Source organism: Oryzias latipes, chromosome 18 (assembly GCF_053564925.1).
Source record: "Oryzias latipes strain Hd-rR chromosome 18, Olatipes_Hd-rR_3.1".
Taxonomy (NCBI): Eukaryota; Metazoa; Chordata; class Actinopteri; order Beloniformes; family Adrianichthyidae; genus Oryzias; species Oryzias latipes.
In genome coordinates, this window is record NC_136254.1 from 8,788,997 (window position 1) to 8,805,342 (window position 16,346).

General features: G+C 38.9%; 1 protein-coding gene and 1 long non-coding RNA gene across 2 annotated transcripts in view; one reads left to right on the top strand and one right to left on the bottom strand.

Annotated features, from left to right (window-relative positions):
- The window catches only part of LOC144987372 (uncharacterized), a 215,991-nt gene that overhangs the window by 6,513 nt on the left and 193,132 nt on the right, over nt 1–16,346 (top strand). The window lies entirely within an intron of this gene.
- nitr14 (novel immune-type receptor 14) lies at nt 7,139–8,676 on the bottom strand. Its single transcript, NM_001130394.1, is given in 5 exon segments — nt 7,139–7,418; nt 7,507–7,544; nt 7,614–7,745; nt 7,832–8,521; nt 8,628–8,676. Coding segments are annotated over 5 exon segments (1,038 nt in total). The 3' UTR covers nt 7,139–7,289.

Genomic DNA, 16,346 nt, shown 5'->3' on the forward strand with positions numbered 1-16,346 from the left:
TAGAATCTAATACCAGATCCTCAGCAGAGGGATTCATGAAGTCCTCTAGAACAGTGTTTTTCAACCTTTTCTGAGCCACGGCACACTTTAACCTTAAAAAAAATCCGCGGCACACCAGCATCCAAAAATTTAAAAAAAGAAGGATAAACTCATAGTCTGTATTGATCTACAGCCCCTCCACAATCTCACATGCATTTTTGAGATAATTGTTGCAGAAAAAGCTGGAAACTGCAGCTGTTTTTTTCTAAAAGATTCAATAAAATTTAAGTTAGAAGATTTAAAAATAGTTTGATGTGTGTTCGTTGGTTTCAAGACGTCTAACGACAGATCTCCTCGTGCCCTGTCACTCTCACAACCCAATGCATCATGGGAGATGTAGTGCATAAAACGGCCGGAGATCGGTTTTCGGAGCTTCATTGTTTTGTTCACTTGTTCCACGGTCTGATACCGGATTCTGTGGAAAGCTACAGCGCAAAAGACGAGCTTTAGCTGGTATTTCTGTTGGAACTGAGCGACTTTACGAGCTAAATCGGGACAAGGAAGTGAAGACTTTAACCACTTCTGATTGGTCAGACTGATGACATGTGATTAAGCCCCTCAAGACTGATTGGTGGAGACAGTCAAAGGGACGGGACTTTTCCCAAATACAGCCGGAGCTGCAGCTGAATCGCGGTACGGTCATTCTTATCAAAATGTCTTTAATAAAATAAAATAAAATAAACGCAAAGAAAAAGTATTTTACGATCTTACGATTTTATATTCCTAACTCCTCAGTGTTTTATCAGGGCCTGTTTGGATGAACACAGAGCTGAAATCCTGGAGATGGGAAATGTTTTTAGATCAGTTAATGAGGGCAATTTTCCACGGCACACTTGACCATCTCCCACGGCACACTAGTGTGCCGCGGCACACTGGTTGAAAAACACTGCTCTAGAACATTCTTTTAGACATTTGCAGGGATTTTGGATTGAAGAGAGTTTCCCAACACCAGTGTTGGACACTGCAGCAAAAATAATGACTGACTGTGGAGATTTCACTCTGGACCTCAAGCAGGTTGGATTCTGCTTCTCAGTCTTCCTCCAAACCCTTGGACTTTGACTCCCAAATAAATAGCACACTTTACTTTCATCAGAAAACAGGACTTTGGACCACTTTCCTATAGTCCATTCCTTCCTTCTTTTTCTGGGCCCAGTTGAGATGTTTCTCCCTTTGGCCCAGGTTCAGAATTCGGAATTTGACATTTATAGCCCATCTCTCAAGGCATCAGAATGTGGGTTTTTTTGAAGCTGTTCCTCCACCTCATTCCACTCTTTCTGGATGTCACACAGTGCAATGATTTTAGGGTTTTATATTTCTAGATTGTGTTTTTTCTTCTGGTTTTTCTAGTATATTTTTTCTTGTTCTTCTAACCTCTTCCCTTCCTTTCTGCAAAAAGGCCTTGCCTTTTGTCAGGCTACAGTTGTAAAAAAGAATGTTATTCTTTATCTCTCATACCTGGATAAATAAAGGTTAAATAAATAAAATACACAAATCTGCCAGGTTGTTAAATCTTGTCCTTTAAATAATCGCAGAAGCCTTTTAACCGGTGCTTCTTCTCCTGCCACTTGTTGTCCTTGGTAAAAGTTCAGTGTTTTGGAAATGTCTGGCATCTGGGCATGCTCAGAATCGCCCATTGACCTATGCACCATAAAAAAACAGCAGAAACACACTAGAAGCACGTGCCTTCTCAAAAATCCACTTTTAGTCTGACTTTTTGTTTTGAGATCTGAGGTAAACAAGTTTCCGCTGCTGGAAACTTTGGGTCTTGCTTTAAAGGAATAAGACCAGCTTGTGGTTTCCTGGCAGCTCAACAGTACCAAAGGTTGGTGTCAAGTGAGGCTGCATGTAAAGTATCTATGAATTTCAGATGAGGTTCCGATCTGTTAAGGTTATGTTGGTTTTGCTTCACAGCTTGCACCAAGGTCATAAAGACAAACACCTTTCAGTTTAAAATAGTTTTTCTTTGGGGAAAAATTAATTCATCATGAGTTTTATTATTATCACATGAGCAAAGCATTTTTAATTGTATCTAAACTTTATTCTGGTCGTTTTAGTGTCTCAATGCTAGTCTCTAAACCAATAAACTTACTCGCCAGCTTTTATAGTAGCCATTCATTTTAATTTTCAGCCTCATTTTTTTAATATTAAACCTTTTATGACAAATGTCAGGCAGGTCACCATGCTGCACTTTCATGTGAATATGATCACATTACTTTTTATCCAAAATGTTCTGAATTCATCATAAAATAGCTGTACACTGATGTCACTACAACCTGACGGCTCCAGCATGCTTGTAGAAAAAATTACCATGATCATCTTTGTTGCAGGTTTCTCCAGGCACTCTGGCTTCCTCCTACAGCTCAAAAGCATAAGGTGGGTTGATACTCTAAATTATACCTATGCATCAATGTGTTGGGTTGTGTTTACCCCGCCTTTGCCCAACACTAGCTGCACAGACTCCAGCATCCACATGAATCCTATTAAACAATGGGGCTTTGACACATTTAGCACATTTGTTTACTGTAAATTCTGACATAAAAGTACCAAAACTGAAGCAGAAAGGTTTACATAAATGTTAGCAAGTTTTATTTTTCTGAACCTTTTTGGTTCTGACCCTTCTTTGTCTTTGCTTTTTGGCAAGCCATCCCACTCCATCTAACCTTCTCCTCTGCATCCTTCTCACTCATCTTTGGTCTTTCTCGAGCTCCTGTCCTGGCAGCTCCAACTGCAACCTCCAATCCATGATTGGAACAGGTGGGGGCCAGCATATATCGCTTGACATGGAGTGCTGAGTGGCACAGCGGTTTACTTTAGAAAATCACTCACAGGCAAATGCACTGATGTATAAAACACTGTTAAGACCCACTCCAATAAAATTCACGTTTTTGGTGTTTTTAACATGTTCTTGTCGCTTCTTTACTCTTGAAGGAACACACATATAAAATAAGTAATGATTAAAACTGTGTTTCTGAGTATTTATTTTTCAAAATTACGATGAATTAGGAGCAGATGAAAAAAATGATTAAGTTCTTAGTTGTGACGTAAAAAATGAAATGGGCGGGCCAAAGTCTCACTGCTCCGATCCATTCTGATGCTTCCACTTGCATACAATTGGATCCATTATCATCTAGGTTCTCCTAGTCTGAGCTGTCATCTGGCTCAAAACTACATCACTCCAATATTGGTCGCCATTTTTTGTTGTAGCACTAATGTTAGCTTGAGGTTGTGAGGGGTTGCAAGCTAGAGGGAGGTAATGTAAACAAATAAAAACTGGAGAATTGAAATTTCAGACTTAAACAAATCAGAGTTAATATCCACTCTTGAAGTGGTATTATAACACATTGCGATTGAAAGGTGTTTGGTGTTGAAGTATCATAGTTAGCCAAACCAAGCTCATTAAGAGTGTAGAGAGTTTCTGTTTGCACCTCAACACCATTAAGGCCCCTGGGCTTCTGCCTCGTAAACCCTGTGCAAGAAAGTACAGGGTGCTGAGAATTTTCCATGTGCTGCGGCTGGTTTCTATGGAGTCCTATACTGTTCATAATTAAATGAATAAATATTTAATTCAATAAATAAATATGACCTCATGCAAATACACAATCAACCAATAAATATCTCATAAATATAAAAAAGATCATGAAATTGTGAAAAACCTGCACACAGATTTTAAATTAGCCATTATATTATTCAATATATTTCATGTTGCTTTAAAAACCTGTTCATTATTTAAAACAGCATTTTAAAATATTCATTTTTAATCATGTGGAATATTATTATAATTCTACTTCTTTTTTCAAAACCTTGGATTTCAAAATCAATATTTTCCAAAGTAGCTTTGTTTTTATTTCATGTTACTGTTTTTCATAATGGCTTATTTATTTCATGAAGAGCTTTTTCAGGAGAATGGGTCTTTCTGTCAATCAGTGAAAGTGGGCGGGATCTAAACGCTCATTGGCTCATCCATGGAAATCGACTCTTATTCCTCGATACCCGCTCAGCGGTGCGCCAGTCAGAGAGATGACATATTTCGGCGATATCCGCGCGGCTTTGCTGACATTTGATACAAACTGTCTGCAGCAAAATGTGCAAACATGGACGACTCTGTTTTTGTAGTTTGAGGGTTTGTGTGGACCAAAGGAGCTCCGGTTGTCCACGTGTCCAAGTTCCCCGTGAAACACTCCTGACTGTCACGTCATTCACTCAGCTCTCCTTTGCTCTGCAGGTAACAGCTCTATGGCAAGCCATGCCATACCAGCTCTGCTGTCTGAGCTCACAGATCCAGTCTGACGTCATCGTGCCTTATGTCGGCTCGCAGGAGGAGGCGAGCTGGCGGACCGACAGAGAGTCAGAGCAGGCAGCAGCGGATAGCGGAACAAGCCTGTCGGGCCTCCTGAACCTCATGATATTTTTTCTATTTTCATTGAGACAATGATTATAAATCAGGTCCTCTGTTTTTTTTCCCCTCTCGGGGAAAATGTTGAACTTTTCCTGCAAAATTTTCTCTTTTTGGTTGTAAAACGAAGCGGAGATCCGGGGTTTGATTTGGGGTTCACTTCCCCGTTCAGATGCTTCCAGAGCGGGTTATGAAAAGATTCAGTCTCTATACTTTGGATATACTTTTTTATTATTACTTTTCTGGCGAACTGAACAACAGACCATTAAATTGCGCTCACACACACACACAGACACTTTTGCGCCGGGCTCTCTGATTTACACGTAATTTTGACGTAGTTTGACTGCAGGACCTGAAACAGAGCCTCTCTGGGATGATCTCATGAACTCAAACATGGAAACATTGTTATCATGTGGAACTATTCAAAATAAATAAACCTGATCTCTTAACATTCTCCATGTGCATTGATTGTGCATCCATGCATTTTAAGTGAGATAAACACAGGTACAGCTCCAAGTGGCTATCAGGCTAAAGCGTTGGCTGCTAGCTCCTCCCACATGCGGCATGGTGTGTTTAATGAACTCATAGAAGTTTAATGAACTCATAGAGTTCATAGAAGTTTTGTGGAACTCCAACGACCACTCAGCCTAACTTAGACCACTACTAGATGTTCACGAGAAGATGAAAATTGCAGAACCGACCACAAAATCACCTGAATTATCCACACTCGCCCAAAACCACTTTTGTCCGCAAATTTAGAACCAAAACTGCCCAATTTCTGGTAACGCTGTGGATGTGTTGAGGTGCACACTCCCCCTAGTGTTGAGGAGTGGGCATCGCGCCGTCACGTTCGCTGAAACATCTTCGACCGATGTAGTTAGGGTGCTGCTGCTCATGTCTAAGTAAAGAAGTAGCCAATCACAAAAGTGTCTCCGCCTTGTCTGGTTTGATTGACAGATAGACCCATTCTCCTGAAAAAGCCCTTCATGAAATAAATACGCCATTGTGAAAAACAGCAACATGAAATAAAAACAAAGCTACTTTGGAAAATATTGATTTTGAAATCCAAGGTTCCGAAAAAAGAAGTAGAATTATAATAATATTCCACGTGAATAAAATGAATATTTTTAAGATGCTGTTTTAAAATAATGAACATTTTTTTAAAGCAAAATGAAATATATTGAATAATATAATGGCTAATTTAAAATCGGTGTGCAGGTTTTTCACGATTTCATGATCTTTTTATATATTTATGAGAGATTTATTGGTTGATTGTGTATTTGTATGAGGCCATATTTATTTATTGAATTAAATATTTATTTATTTAATTATGAACAGTATAGGACTCCATAGGTTTCATCAGTGCTGGATAAAGTACACAGACGGTATTGATTTAAAAGTTATTTACAGAGTACTTTGATAAACATCACTGTGCCTTTAAAGTATTAAGTACAGAAAAGTGTGTTATTAAAACAGAACTGAAATGCTACAAATTCTTTGATGTTCAAAGCTCACATGGAGCAACAGATGAAAGTTTGTCTTTTGTTATTCAGTCATGTATTATGTTTTAATTGACTGCATGGGTGTAAAAAATGTGTATGTTAATTTTACTCTTTAAAGTGTGGAGCTTTATAAAACCTTGAAAAAGTGTTGAAATGAACTCTGTGGTTGTGAATCAACACTCCACGTTTGCTGTAAAGAAATGATAGGACATCAGCAAAGAGTTACTGCCATACCAACAGTCCCCCCCACATCTCAGTGGCGAGTTTCTGATGAACTCCTCCCGTTCTGCAGAAAATATGTCATAGAAAATGACACACACTTTGATTTGGGTTTAAAACGGCATAATCAGCAATAAAAGATGACAGGGATCGTTTTAGAATGAGTCAAAATATGATCGGGATGGGACTGTTTGTCCTATATTTTCTTTAGAACACAAAAACAAGAAGTATTTGTTCTGCTGTATTATTTTAGGGTCCTATTGTTGAGTTTTAGGTATCATTGAGATAAAACTATTTTTATGGCATCTGCCTTTTTTAAATTTTGTTTGTCTTCTTTCTCTGTCCTACTTAATTCCACTTTTCCACCTCCCACCCGCACTCCTGACCTTTTCTCTGTCTAACCTCAACCTCAAAATGACCACAGAAGATCAGACAAACTGAACAGATGAAATGTCTTTAAATAGCTAGAGGTTTGATGTTACGGGGGGGAATAGGAGGAAGTACCCAGGTGCAGAGAGGAGGAGGTAGGAGGTTTCAGGAGAACAGAATCTTTAATAACTAAAACTAAACAAACCAAAAACCACTGCAGAGCAGGCTAGAAACACTCAAAACTCGAAACACACTGGAACAGAGAAACATTAACCTATGGAGCAGCCCAGGAGGAAGGGAACGACAAGACTTAAATACATGCAGACAAACGATACACAGGTGGAGACACTCAGGACTGATGGGGAAAGGTAAAACTCGAAACAACAACAAAACAGGAAATACTACAAAATAAAACAGGAAAAAACCAAGGAAACAAAACACAAAGAAACTGAAAACGTTAAATTTGAATTAAACTTTTAAGACTTTACAGTCTCTTATCCAAAAAGGTAAGATACAAAAATAGATTTAAAAAAAAAAAAAGATTAATTGTTGGAAGATTTGCCAGTTACCTTGTTGCCTTGTGAGTTAAAGCAGTTAGTGTGGCATTAAAATCGCATTATTTGAGTAAAGTTTTTATTTTTATCTTAGATTTTTACATGACCCGATGAAGTTCAGCTCTTTCTTTATTAACATGTCAATTTAAATAATTTAAATGTTTTAAATGTCATGTGGTGTTGTGTAAAAAATAACCAAAAAACAAAGCAGGTTCAGTTCTGCTGTCTCACACTCGCATAAAGACAGTCGGTGTTGGAGTCGTTCTTCTGACTTTTTGTTCTGCTGGACTTCTTAACATTAACAGCAGCATAATGGAGGCTTTCTGCGTCTTTGTTCTCAGCCTGAAACCAAATTGACAAAAGAGAATCACAGAGTGAACTTTGTGGGAATCCAAGATTAACAAGATAACTGAAGGGATTTTAGTCTCACCTCTGAGCTTCTTAAGGGGGCAGCAGGCGATCTTTCCTCTGGTTATGAAACACAGAAAGGTTTAATTCAAGAACACATTTGTTAAACAGTGAAAGGCGTTTGTGTACCTGTGGAGGTGCAGTTGTTGCTCTTGTGGTTTTTCCACAGCAGAAAAAACAGAAAAGCAACGAGGACGCTCATGACCGTCAATAATCCAACCAAACTGTTCAGAATCACAGAGTTAAGAGGAGCTGAAGAGTCTGGAACCAGATTAAAAATATTTAACTTTAAATTCTTGAGGACATTTTTTTATCCACAAACTTGAATATTCAAATTTATATCTCACCTGTGAGTTCCAGTTTGGTCCCGTTTCCAAACAGTATGTGTCCACATGAGACAACAGCACAGTAGTAGATCCGAGCATGAGACTCTGTCAGGTTCTTCATGTACAGCTCATAGACACAGCTGTGTGTTTGTGTGTTGTTCTTTCTCTCACACTGATCATTCCTGCCTCCATGAGTGTAAATGAGTCCTGGATGAGAGTCTTCAGAGTCTTTGAACCAGTAAACTCTGTGTTCTTCATCACAGCTCCCAGTGTGTACTGTACAGTTCAGAGTCACAGAGTCTCCTGCATGGATGTTCTCAGAGGACGACTGATGCACTGAAGTCTGGATGGTTGAACCTGAACCTTTTACATTGACTGTAACCACATTTAAGAAATCTATTGATGCAGCAAAACAAATGGTACAGTGGTACGTAGCGGAGTCAGAGTCTTGTAGGTTCAAAATATTTAAGTGATATTTTTGGTTTTGACTTTTCACACTGTAACGTGGATTCTTCATGACTGTTTTTTGATACCTAAACATTTGTGAAATGAGGTCCAGCTTCTTTCCCACCATTTGTTTGTACCATGCAACCCAAATGAAATCACTCCTGTTGTAGTCACATGGTAAAGTCACAGTTTGACCAATAAGACCGGATACAAATTCACTGTCTGCATGCACAGATGAGGAAGATGCGAGAAGAGTCATTTGAACTAAAGTAAAATAAAGAGCAAAAACATTTTTTTTTATTGTAAATGTGACGATTCTTTTCATAATCATGACTTAAGAAATATTTGCATATAAAGAATCTCAACTCACCTGAAAGCAAAAGTGTCAAAAAGAAAACAATGTGAGCAGATGTCTCCATGTTTGGATTTTTGTGTTGAATGAACATAAGCTCTGATTTTTCCACTCATAAGACAAGAGGCTGCATCTGATTGGCCCACTTAAAGTCCCACATTTACCCTCCTGTGGAAACATGATCACATGTTCTCAAAAACCAATGACGACATTTCATCAGCTTGACAAGGTTAGCAAAATAAAAAATAAAAAGTATACAGAATTTCTGTAATTTTGCATTCAACATGAATTTTTTTTTTTCTTTTTCTTTCTTTTTAGATTTACCAATATAAACGCAGAGTTGAGCATGACTATATTAAATGTACAGTATGTTCATAAACAACAACTTTTTCACACAGTAAGGCACAACGGGTGACAGTATAAAAATAAAAGTTGCAGGTTTTTGAAGTTCAGTGAGCGTTATATCTGTTCCAGAATCATTTTAATTAAAGTCAATGCAAATTTATTTGCACTGAAAATCACACACAGGTTCCTCAGCAGCAGTGATCTGGCCGTACAGCTGTCGTACAGCTTTACTGAGGCGAGAAAGTAGAATCTTGCAGTCATCAAACCTATAAATGAGTGAATAAGTCTCATTAGGTCTGGTTTTGACAATTGAACTTTGACTCTAGCAATGTTTATAAGATGGTAAAAACCTGACGAAAATGTACCAGTTCAATAGTAAAATGATTGGGCAAAACAGAATGGCAGTGAGAGGAAATAACTGAATAGTCCTTACGGTAATTCAGTAGATGAGAAAAGCAGGATGCTGTGATAGTCCCCTGTATACAGGTTTGCTTTAGTGAATGAGGGTGAGGTGGTGAGCCAAAAGGAGGTCAAAGAGGGGTTTACAATGCTGAACTTGTTCAGCAGTTAAGAAGACCTCAACACCCGTAGTCCAAACTAGTTAATTAGTAAGGATTATCTAAAAGTCAGGGGCAGACAATGGCCAGGAACCGGATGATGCAACAAAAGGTTGTGATAGCTAGTGGTCAGCATCACAGAATGGCAAGTAGTCATGGAACATGCTAAGATCGAGAATATCATATGGCAACTGATGGACAAGAAAAATTCCATCCGTCCATCTGCTCGCCCGCCCAACCCCACCCACCCACCCACCCATCCATCCATCCATTCTCAAAACCTGTTAAATCCCTTTCGTGGTCACAGAGCTGCTGGAGTCAGCCCAATTTACTGTTGGGTGAAGGCAGAGTACACCCTGAAAAGGTCACCAGTCTGTTGCAGGGGCACACACTCATACTGACATTTAAGGACCATTTAGAGATATGAAGCATGTTTTTGCACTGTGGAAGGAAGACAGATTTCCTGAAGAAAATCAACACAAGGAAAACATGCAAACTCCACACAGAAAGGTCCCAGCTGCCGCAAGGGCACTAACCACCATGCCACCTTGCAGCACCCAAGAAAATTCCAAGGTTGGCAATGCAGCATGGCAATAATTAAACACTGAAATGAGGAGCAGACTACTACGATCTGGCAATAGAACAACACATACCTGATGATATGTGTTATGATTTTTGATGAGATGGTTATAGGCAGGTGACACAGTAAGTTCCAAATATGTTCATTTCCTGGGAACAGGTGGAGCATGACAGGTGCATTCCCAAAAGTCTTTTTGAGAAAAATTCTATTAATTTTAAGTGAAACTCTCATTTTATTTAGGATCATGACACATACATTAAAACATTTTGGCCCACGTAAAATGAAAGCCTAAACTTCAGTGTCTAAGAAAATTAGAATATTAAGTCAGAACACTTAAAAAAAGATGTTTCCAGTACAAATGTCCACCCTTTCATCTTCTATACTCACTCTTTCTATTCTCTGCTCTTTTCCAGGGGGGGTTGGAGCCGATCACAGCTACTGAATGGAAACTGTGGGGTATACCCCGAACAATTTGCCAGTCCATTATAAGACCACACATAGACAGACACCAACACACATACATTTACACCTAAGGAATCCTTTAGAACCACCAGTTCCCTTTACAGGAAGCTAGAGGGCCCTAAAACACACCTGAAGAAAACACTAACTCCACACAGAAAAGATTTAGTAGGGATTTGAATCTTTTTTGTGTGGATGTGATGCAAAAGAGCTCACCACCATACTGCAAAGGAGAAAACTATGGCTTCTGTACACTGTATTAACTTCTAATCACTCAAAAGTTGGATCTCATACTACATAAATTACTGCATGTAATGGCTGGTGATCACCCTGTGGCATTGGTTTGGTGTAAGGGAAACCCAAGTTGCTTTGATTGTTATCAATAAGTCATTTGGGGTCAAGTGTCTCTTATGTTCTTCTAGTCAACAACCCACAAATTTTCTGGGTCAGGTCAGACAGGTATGCCCTTTTAAGCAAAGCAACACCGTGGATATTGAGTCATCTTTTGCCAGCTTTAGCAATGTGAGTAGGTGCCAAATCTCATTAAAATAAAACAAGGAATGAAATCGGCATCTGTGTAGAGCTGTCAGCAGAAAGCATCACGAGGCACTGTAAGATTCACTGAAGGATGGCTATATATATAAAACTAAAAACAACGCCCCTCTCACCCTCCGCGGGTGGTTACTCACATAGGCTTGGGTCCTCTACCAGAGGCCTGGGAGGATATATAGCCTTATATAGCATAAATATATATATATATATATATATATATATATATATATATATATATATATATATATATATATATATATATATATGTGTGTGTGTGTGTGTGTGCGTGTGTGTGTGTGTGTTTGCGTGTGTGTACTTTCAAAATTATTATGCAACCGGATTTCCAAAAATATTCATTGAATACCCATACGTTGTCATATGATGGTGCCAGCAGATCTCTAATGTTAGCCAGTAATGAAATGACTGAGTTGTCTTAACATATAAGGAACATACATTTTTATTTTGACCACAATGACAATTGTGAAATTTGATCATATGAAAGAAACCTGATCTGAAAAGTTAACATTTCTGTCCAATACATTTGCACTAATTTTCAGCTATTCAAAAAGATGTTTAATAACTGGAATTGGCTAAGTTTATGTAAAATGATTTTCAAATAAGATAAATATAGGGATCGAAACGTTTTAATATCCTCTTTGATGTTAACCCAGCATGGTTTTTAAACAAACAGTTCACTTAGCAGTTTTTCTGAGCAGCACATGCTTCTGCCAACGCCATAACAATCTTGGGATGGAGGCAAAACTCTCCAAGAGTAGCCATTTATGAAAATGTCTAAAAACATACTAATACACTGATTCTGATTACTTGTATTTAGTAACAGTACTGTGGTTTTATTTTGACAGCTATACTTATGTGCTCCCTTCATTTTAAAGGTTTATAAGGTTAGGACGAATGTCAATTTTACAATAAAAAGACAGAGGCGGGGCTGGTATAAGGAAAATGTAGGGTTCTTGTTTTAGTAGGTTAGCCAATGTGCTGCATTTGTTGACTTTACTCACATGGGAAATTCACCACAGATTGTTAAGAATGATTGGAGTAATTGTTTTTTGGAGCCCCGTGTGGTGCGCAGGCCACCATGAAGCTCTGAGTTGTGTCATAGTGGAACCAAAATCTATTTAGACCATCATGAAAGCTAAAACAAATGAGGTTTAGAAGCCTCTTGTCATCAGGACAGAATTTTGCACGATATCTTTTTACATATCAAAGCAAAAAGAGAAGAGTTCCTGTGAAAGTAGGGCAGCATTTTCTGCATGTGCTGTTCCTATAATGACTAAAAGGCGATTGTGTGCCTGCGGCCCGCTGTCATCACAGTGGAAAAGGGGGGGGGGGGGGGGGGGGGGGGGGGGGCTGAGGTGCAGACCTGCTGTTTACCCACATATGCATGCAAACACTGCTCTTAACTGCACATCCGTTTATTTTAACTTTTCATCCACTGACACAGAAAACCAGACAAGTAAAAAGACTGTAATCCAGATATTAAGCAGCTTTTTGTAATTTTCATTAAAACAAAGATCAACAAAGTTGCACCTATTTCGGTTGATAACATCAAGTCTAGAAAAGCAACTTAAAGTACGCTGAACTGTTCCTGTTACCAGTGCCCTTCTGTGGTTCTTCACACCTAACACCATTTTTTTCCTGTTTAGACAACAACTTGTAGAACGAAGGTTAGTTTGCCAGGCAACAGCTTGGTGGCCTGTTGCTTAAGCTAGTCATATAAACCTAATTCAAACTTTACCCTAGAAGTAAATCTACCATTTATGCAATTAGACTTTTTTTTGTGTGAATTTGTTTAATATTTATAATAACCAACATTTTGCTAAAACAAGACTGACTCCTGATTGCTGAATGGATGCATTGGTCTCACTGTGTCATGGTTGGAGTTTCTTTTGTATTGGTTTTTGCTTTCCGTTTTGGTCTGTCATGAGTTCTGTTTCCTGTTTTATTTTGAAAGGTTTCCTGTCTTGTCATGTTCTTGAGTTTTGTTTCCTCTGTCCAAATCTGCCCTGATCATGTTCACCTGTGTCTTGTCATTCCTGTTTGTATTTAAGTCTTGTCTCTGCCTTCCTCTTGTGCTGGTCCATTAAAATCATTAATGTCTCTTCCATGTAGGTCTGCTGCCTTTTTCATGCTATGCCACAGTAAGTTTAGTTGTAGTTTTGTTACCCTGCTCTGCAGCGCTTTTTGTTAATTAAATCCCTTGCCATGGAACAGTGTGCCTCCGTCTCTGCATTTTGGGTCCTTCATGCTCCTCAGCCTGCCCAACTTGACACACTGAGCGTTTTCCCATCACTGAATGTTGTTTGTCCATTACATTCGCCCATTTTGACAAAGTGAGGAGTTTCTCTGGTCAAGATGGTGAGTAATTTTTTTTTAAACACTTAAATCAGTCTTAAGAACACTGGATTATTCTCTTACATCAGATTCTCATGGGAAAGGTGAGACAAGGTGATCATCAGCAAACCTGTTTACCAGGAAAAGAGCAGAGGTTTCTTTAAAGCATCAACATCTTTGACTGAACATTTATTCGACATTAGCTGGTAGTGCTAAGGGATTTGTTAGAGACACTTCATGCGTGTGATCAAAGACTGCTTTAATAATTCTGTTATTACTTTCTTTTTTCAAAAAGTCTCTAAGTGTAAAATCTGATATTGCAATAGATTTTTAAACGTTTGCTAGTTGTGAAACTTGACCTGAATTAAACTCGATCCACACTGTGTCGTCTCTTTCTTCCTTTGCAGACCTCCTAGTTATTGGTTCGAATCTTTTTTTCAATACCAGTTTTTCCTGTTTGTCTCCTCCCGATTGTGCGATATGCAGAAGCAGTTTGAATAGAAATTCAATAAAAACGACTGAAACATTTGAACATTTTTACAAAACAATAAAAAAAAATCAAAACACTATTACTGGGCTGTACAGTGGAGCAGTGGTTAGCGCTCTTGCCTCACAGCAAGAAGGGCCCCCTGTTCAAGTCCCGGGTGGGGGACCTGTCTGTGTGGAGTTTGCATGTTCTCCCCGTGCATGTGTGGGTTTTATTATTTTAATCTAAATTGTCCCTAATTGTCCTTGTGAATGTGAGTGCTAAAATACATGATTGTGGACACTCTACCCTGAGACAGACCGGCGACCTGTCCAAGGTGCCCCCTGCCTTCGCTCGCAAGTTGCAGGGATAGGCTCTATTTACTTCCTGTTACCCCAAAGGGTGATTAAAATCAGAAGATGAATGACCACTGTTACTGCCTGCTCAAGAGGCTATGACTGCAGATGTTGGATGTCACAATCAAATTACATATAGACCAATGTAAACCAGTCTGTCAGTCACTACCAGGACACTGGTAGTCAGGGTGGCATTTCATTAGGGTGTGGTAGGTGGATCCGCTTCTACAGTAGTGTAAACAAACACTAGGTAGACCCCTCAACCAGTCCTTAATGAAATCCTTGACATCAGGTTCAACCATTATCAGCTTCTATTTCTTAGGTCCAGATTTAGATGGTGCCGCTGCAAGTTTTTCAATCCATAACTTGTAGTGGCTGTTTCAGGGAGACCAATTGTAGAGTCGCACTTTAACACGTTTTCCATCTTTAAGTTTCAGTTGGTAGGAAAATGATGAATTGCGTCAGGATCCCTCAGCAACTTTTTTTTAATTTATTTTAATTTTTGTGACCAAAGTAGTGACGTATAACTGGCGTTCTTCGCTAGCGTTCAATTCCCGAATTTGATCAAAAATCAACTTCTGCTGCTCTTCTGAAAGACTTGGCTGTCTCGAGTTGAGACTTGCTCATACAACTTGGAGTTGCAACGATGACCCATAGCCTTTGCACTTATCTTTTTGCCACATTTTTTGCTGCAGAAGAGTTGTCTCCTTTTGTGGAGGCAAACTCAAAGCAAGTTGTGCTTGACTTTGACCATGTAAATACACCGTCATTGGAGTCTCAAAGTTTAGGAGGGCAATGCTAGTAAAACCACACTACAGAGCAGCAGACACAGCAGCACAATGACAAAAGTAGTTTGACTGGAGGTGGGAGTAATGAAACTAACACCTAACCTCTTCAAAACCTTTGTTCTGATCAGAGGTCGAACGTCTGCCCCTGCTCTATAACCACCCCCATATGTGGAAAGATAACATCTTTCAGGTTTTAAATACTGTACTATGTATACTATTTCTTCTTAAAGTGAAAATCCACTAAAACACATATTTTCATGTTAAAATACATTTAACATAAGAGGAAAGCTGTTTAATAGTTTTAAACACTTTGTCACATAACTTTATGAAATGACACAAACTGCAACACAAATCTCTATGTAACTAATTTTCCCTTATGTTTGTTATCAGTGTTGAAAGTAATCTCTGTGCTAAGAAAAATGTGTAAGGCCCTCTGTATTTACACAATCACCGCCTGGTATCTGTGTGCCGTTTTCTTCTATGTACAATGTTCAGTATCACCAAAAACAAAAAAAGAAGCCTAAATAACTGCACACAGTACATTATTCCAAATTGTTTAAAGGGCCTGCCATGCTATTCTTAAGCCTTTCAAAGTAAACTATATCAATTTATGTGCTAGTATAATACCCCTGGCACACTAAAGAGGAATTTTTAGATGAAATATCAGTTATTGTCAAAAGCTTCTTTTCCTAGCCGGAAGTAAGATGACTTGAACTCTTAGGCACCGCTTTTCGCTCCTTATGGGTCCTGCCCATTTCATGACATCATCCTAGAGCCGGCCTCTGCAGCGTGTCTGCGTTTCGCCTACAAAAACAAATAATATCCCAACTTTTGCAAAGATCGATGTGCGTTTTGTGCATATAAAAGGAAAGGGTTTTTGAAGATGACAGCTATAGCTCCACAGGGAAAGTGTGTGTGTGTGTTAGCCTGGGGGCAGTGGCACTGGCAGCACAGTCTTCCTGGAAAGGGCTGTGCCCCACTTTGTAACAATGTGCCCCACTTTGTGTTCCAGTGCGGCAACACAAGCTACAATGTGAGAACCCTCTCATTTTTTGGAACGTGGATTTTTGGTTCTCAATTTGTCTCTCATAGTTGAAGTATACTCATGATGAAAACTACAGGCTTCTCTTATTGTTTTAAGTGGCAGAACCTGCCAAGTAATGGCTAACTAAGTACGTTTTTTTTTTACCTCACCTTAAGTATACTACATTTATCATTAATAGAGGTACAAAGTGTTGTTTTTCATCGTCCCAATTTATATGGTTCTTCACTTTTTCTGACT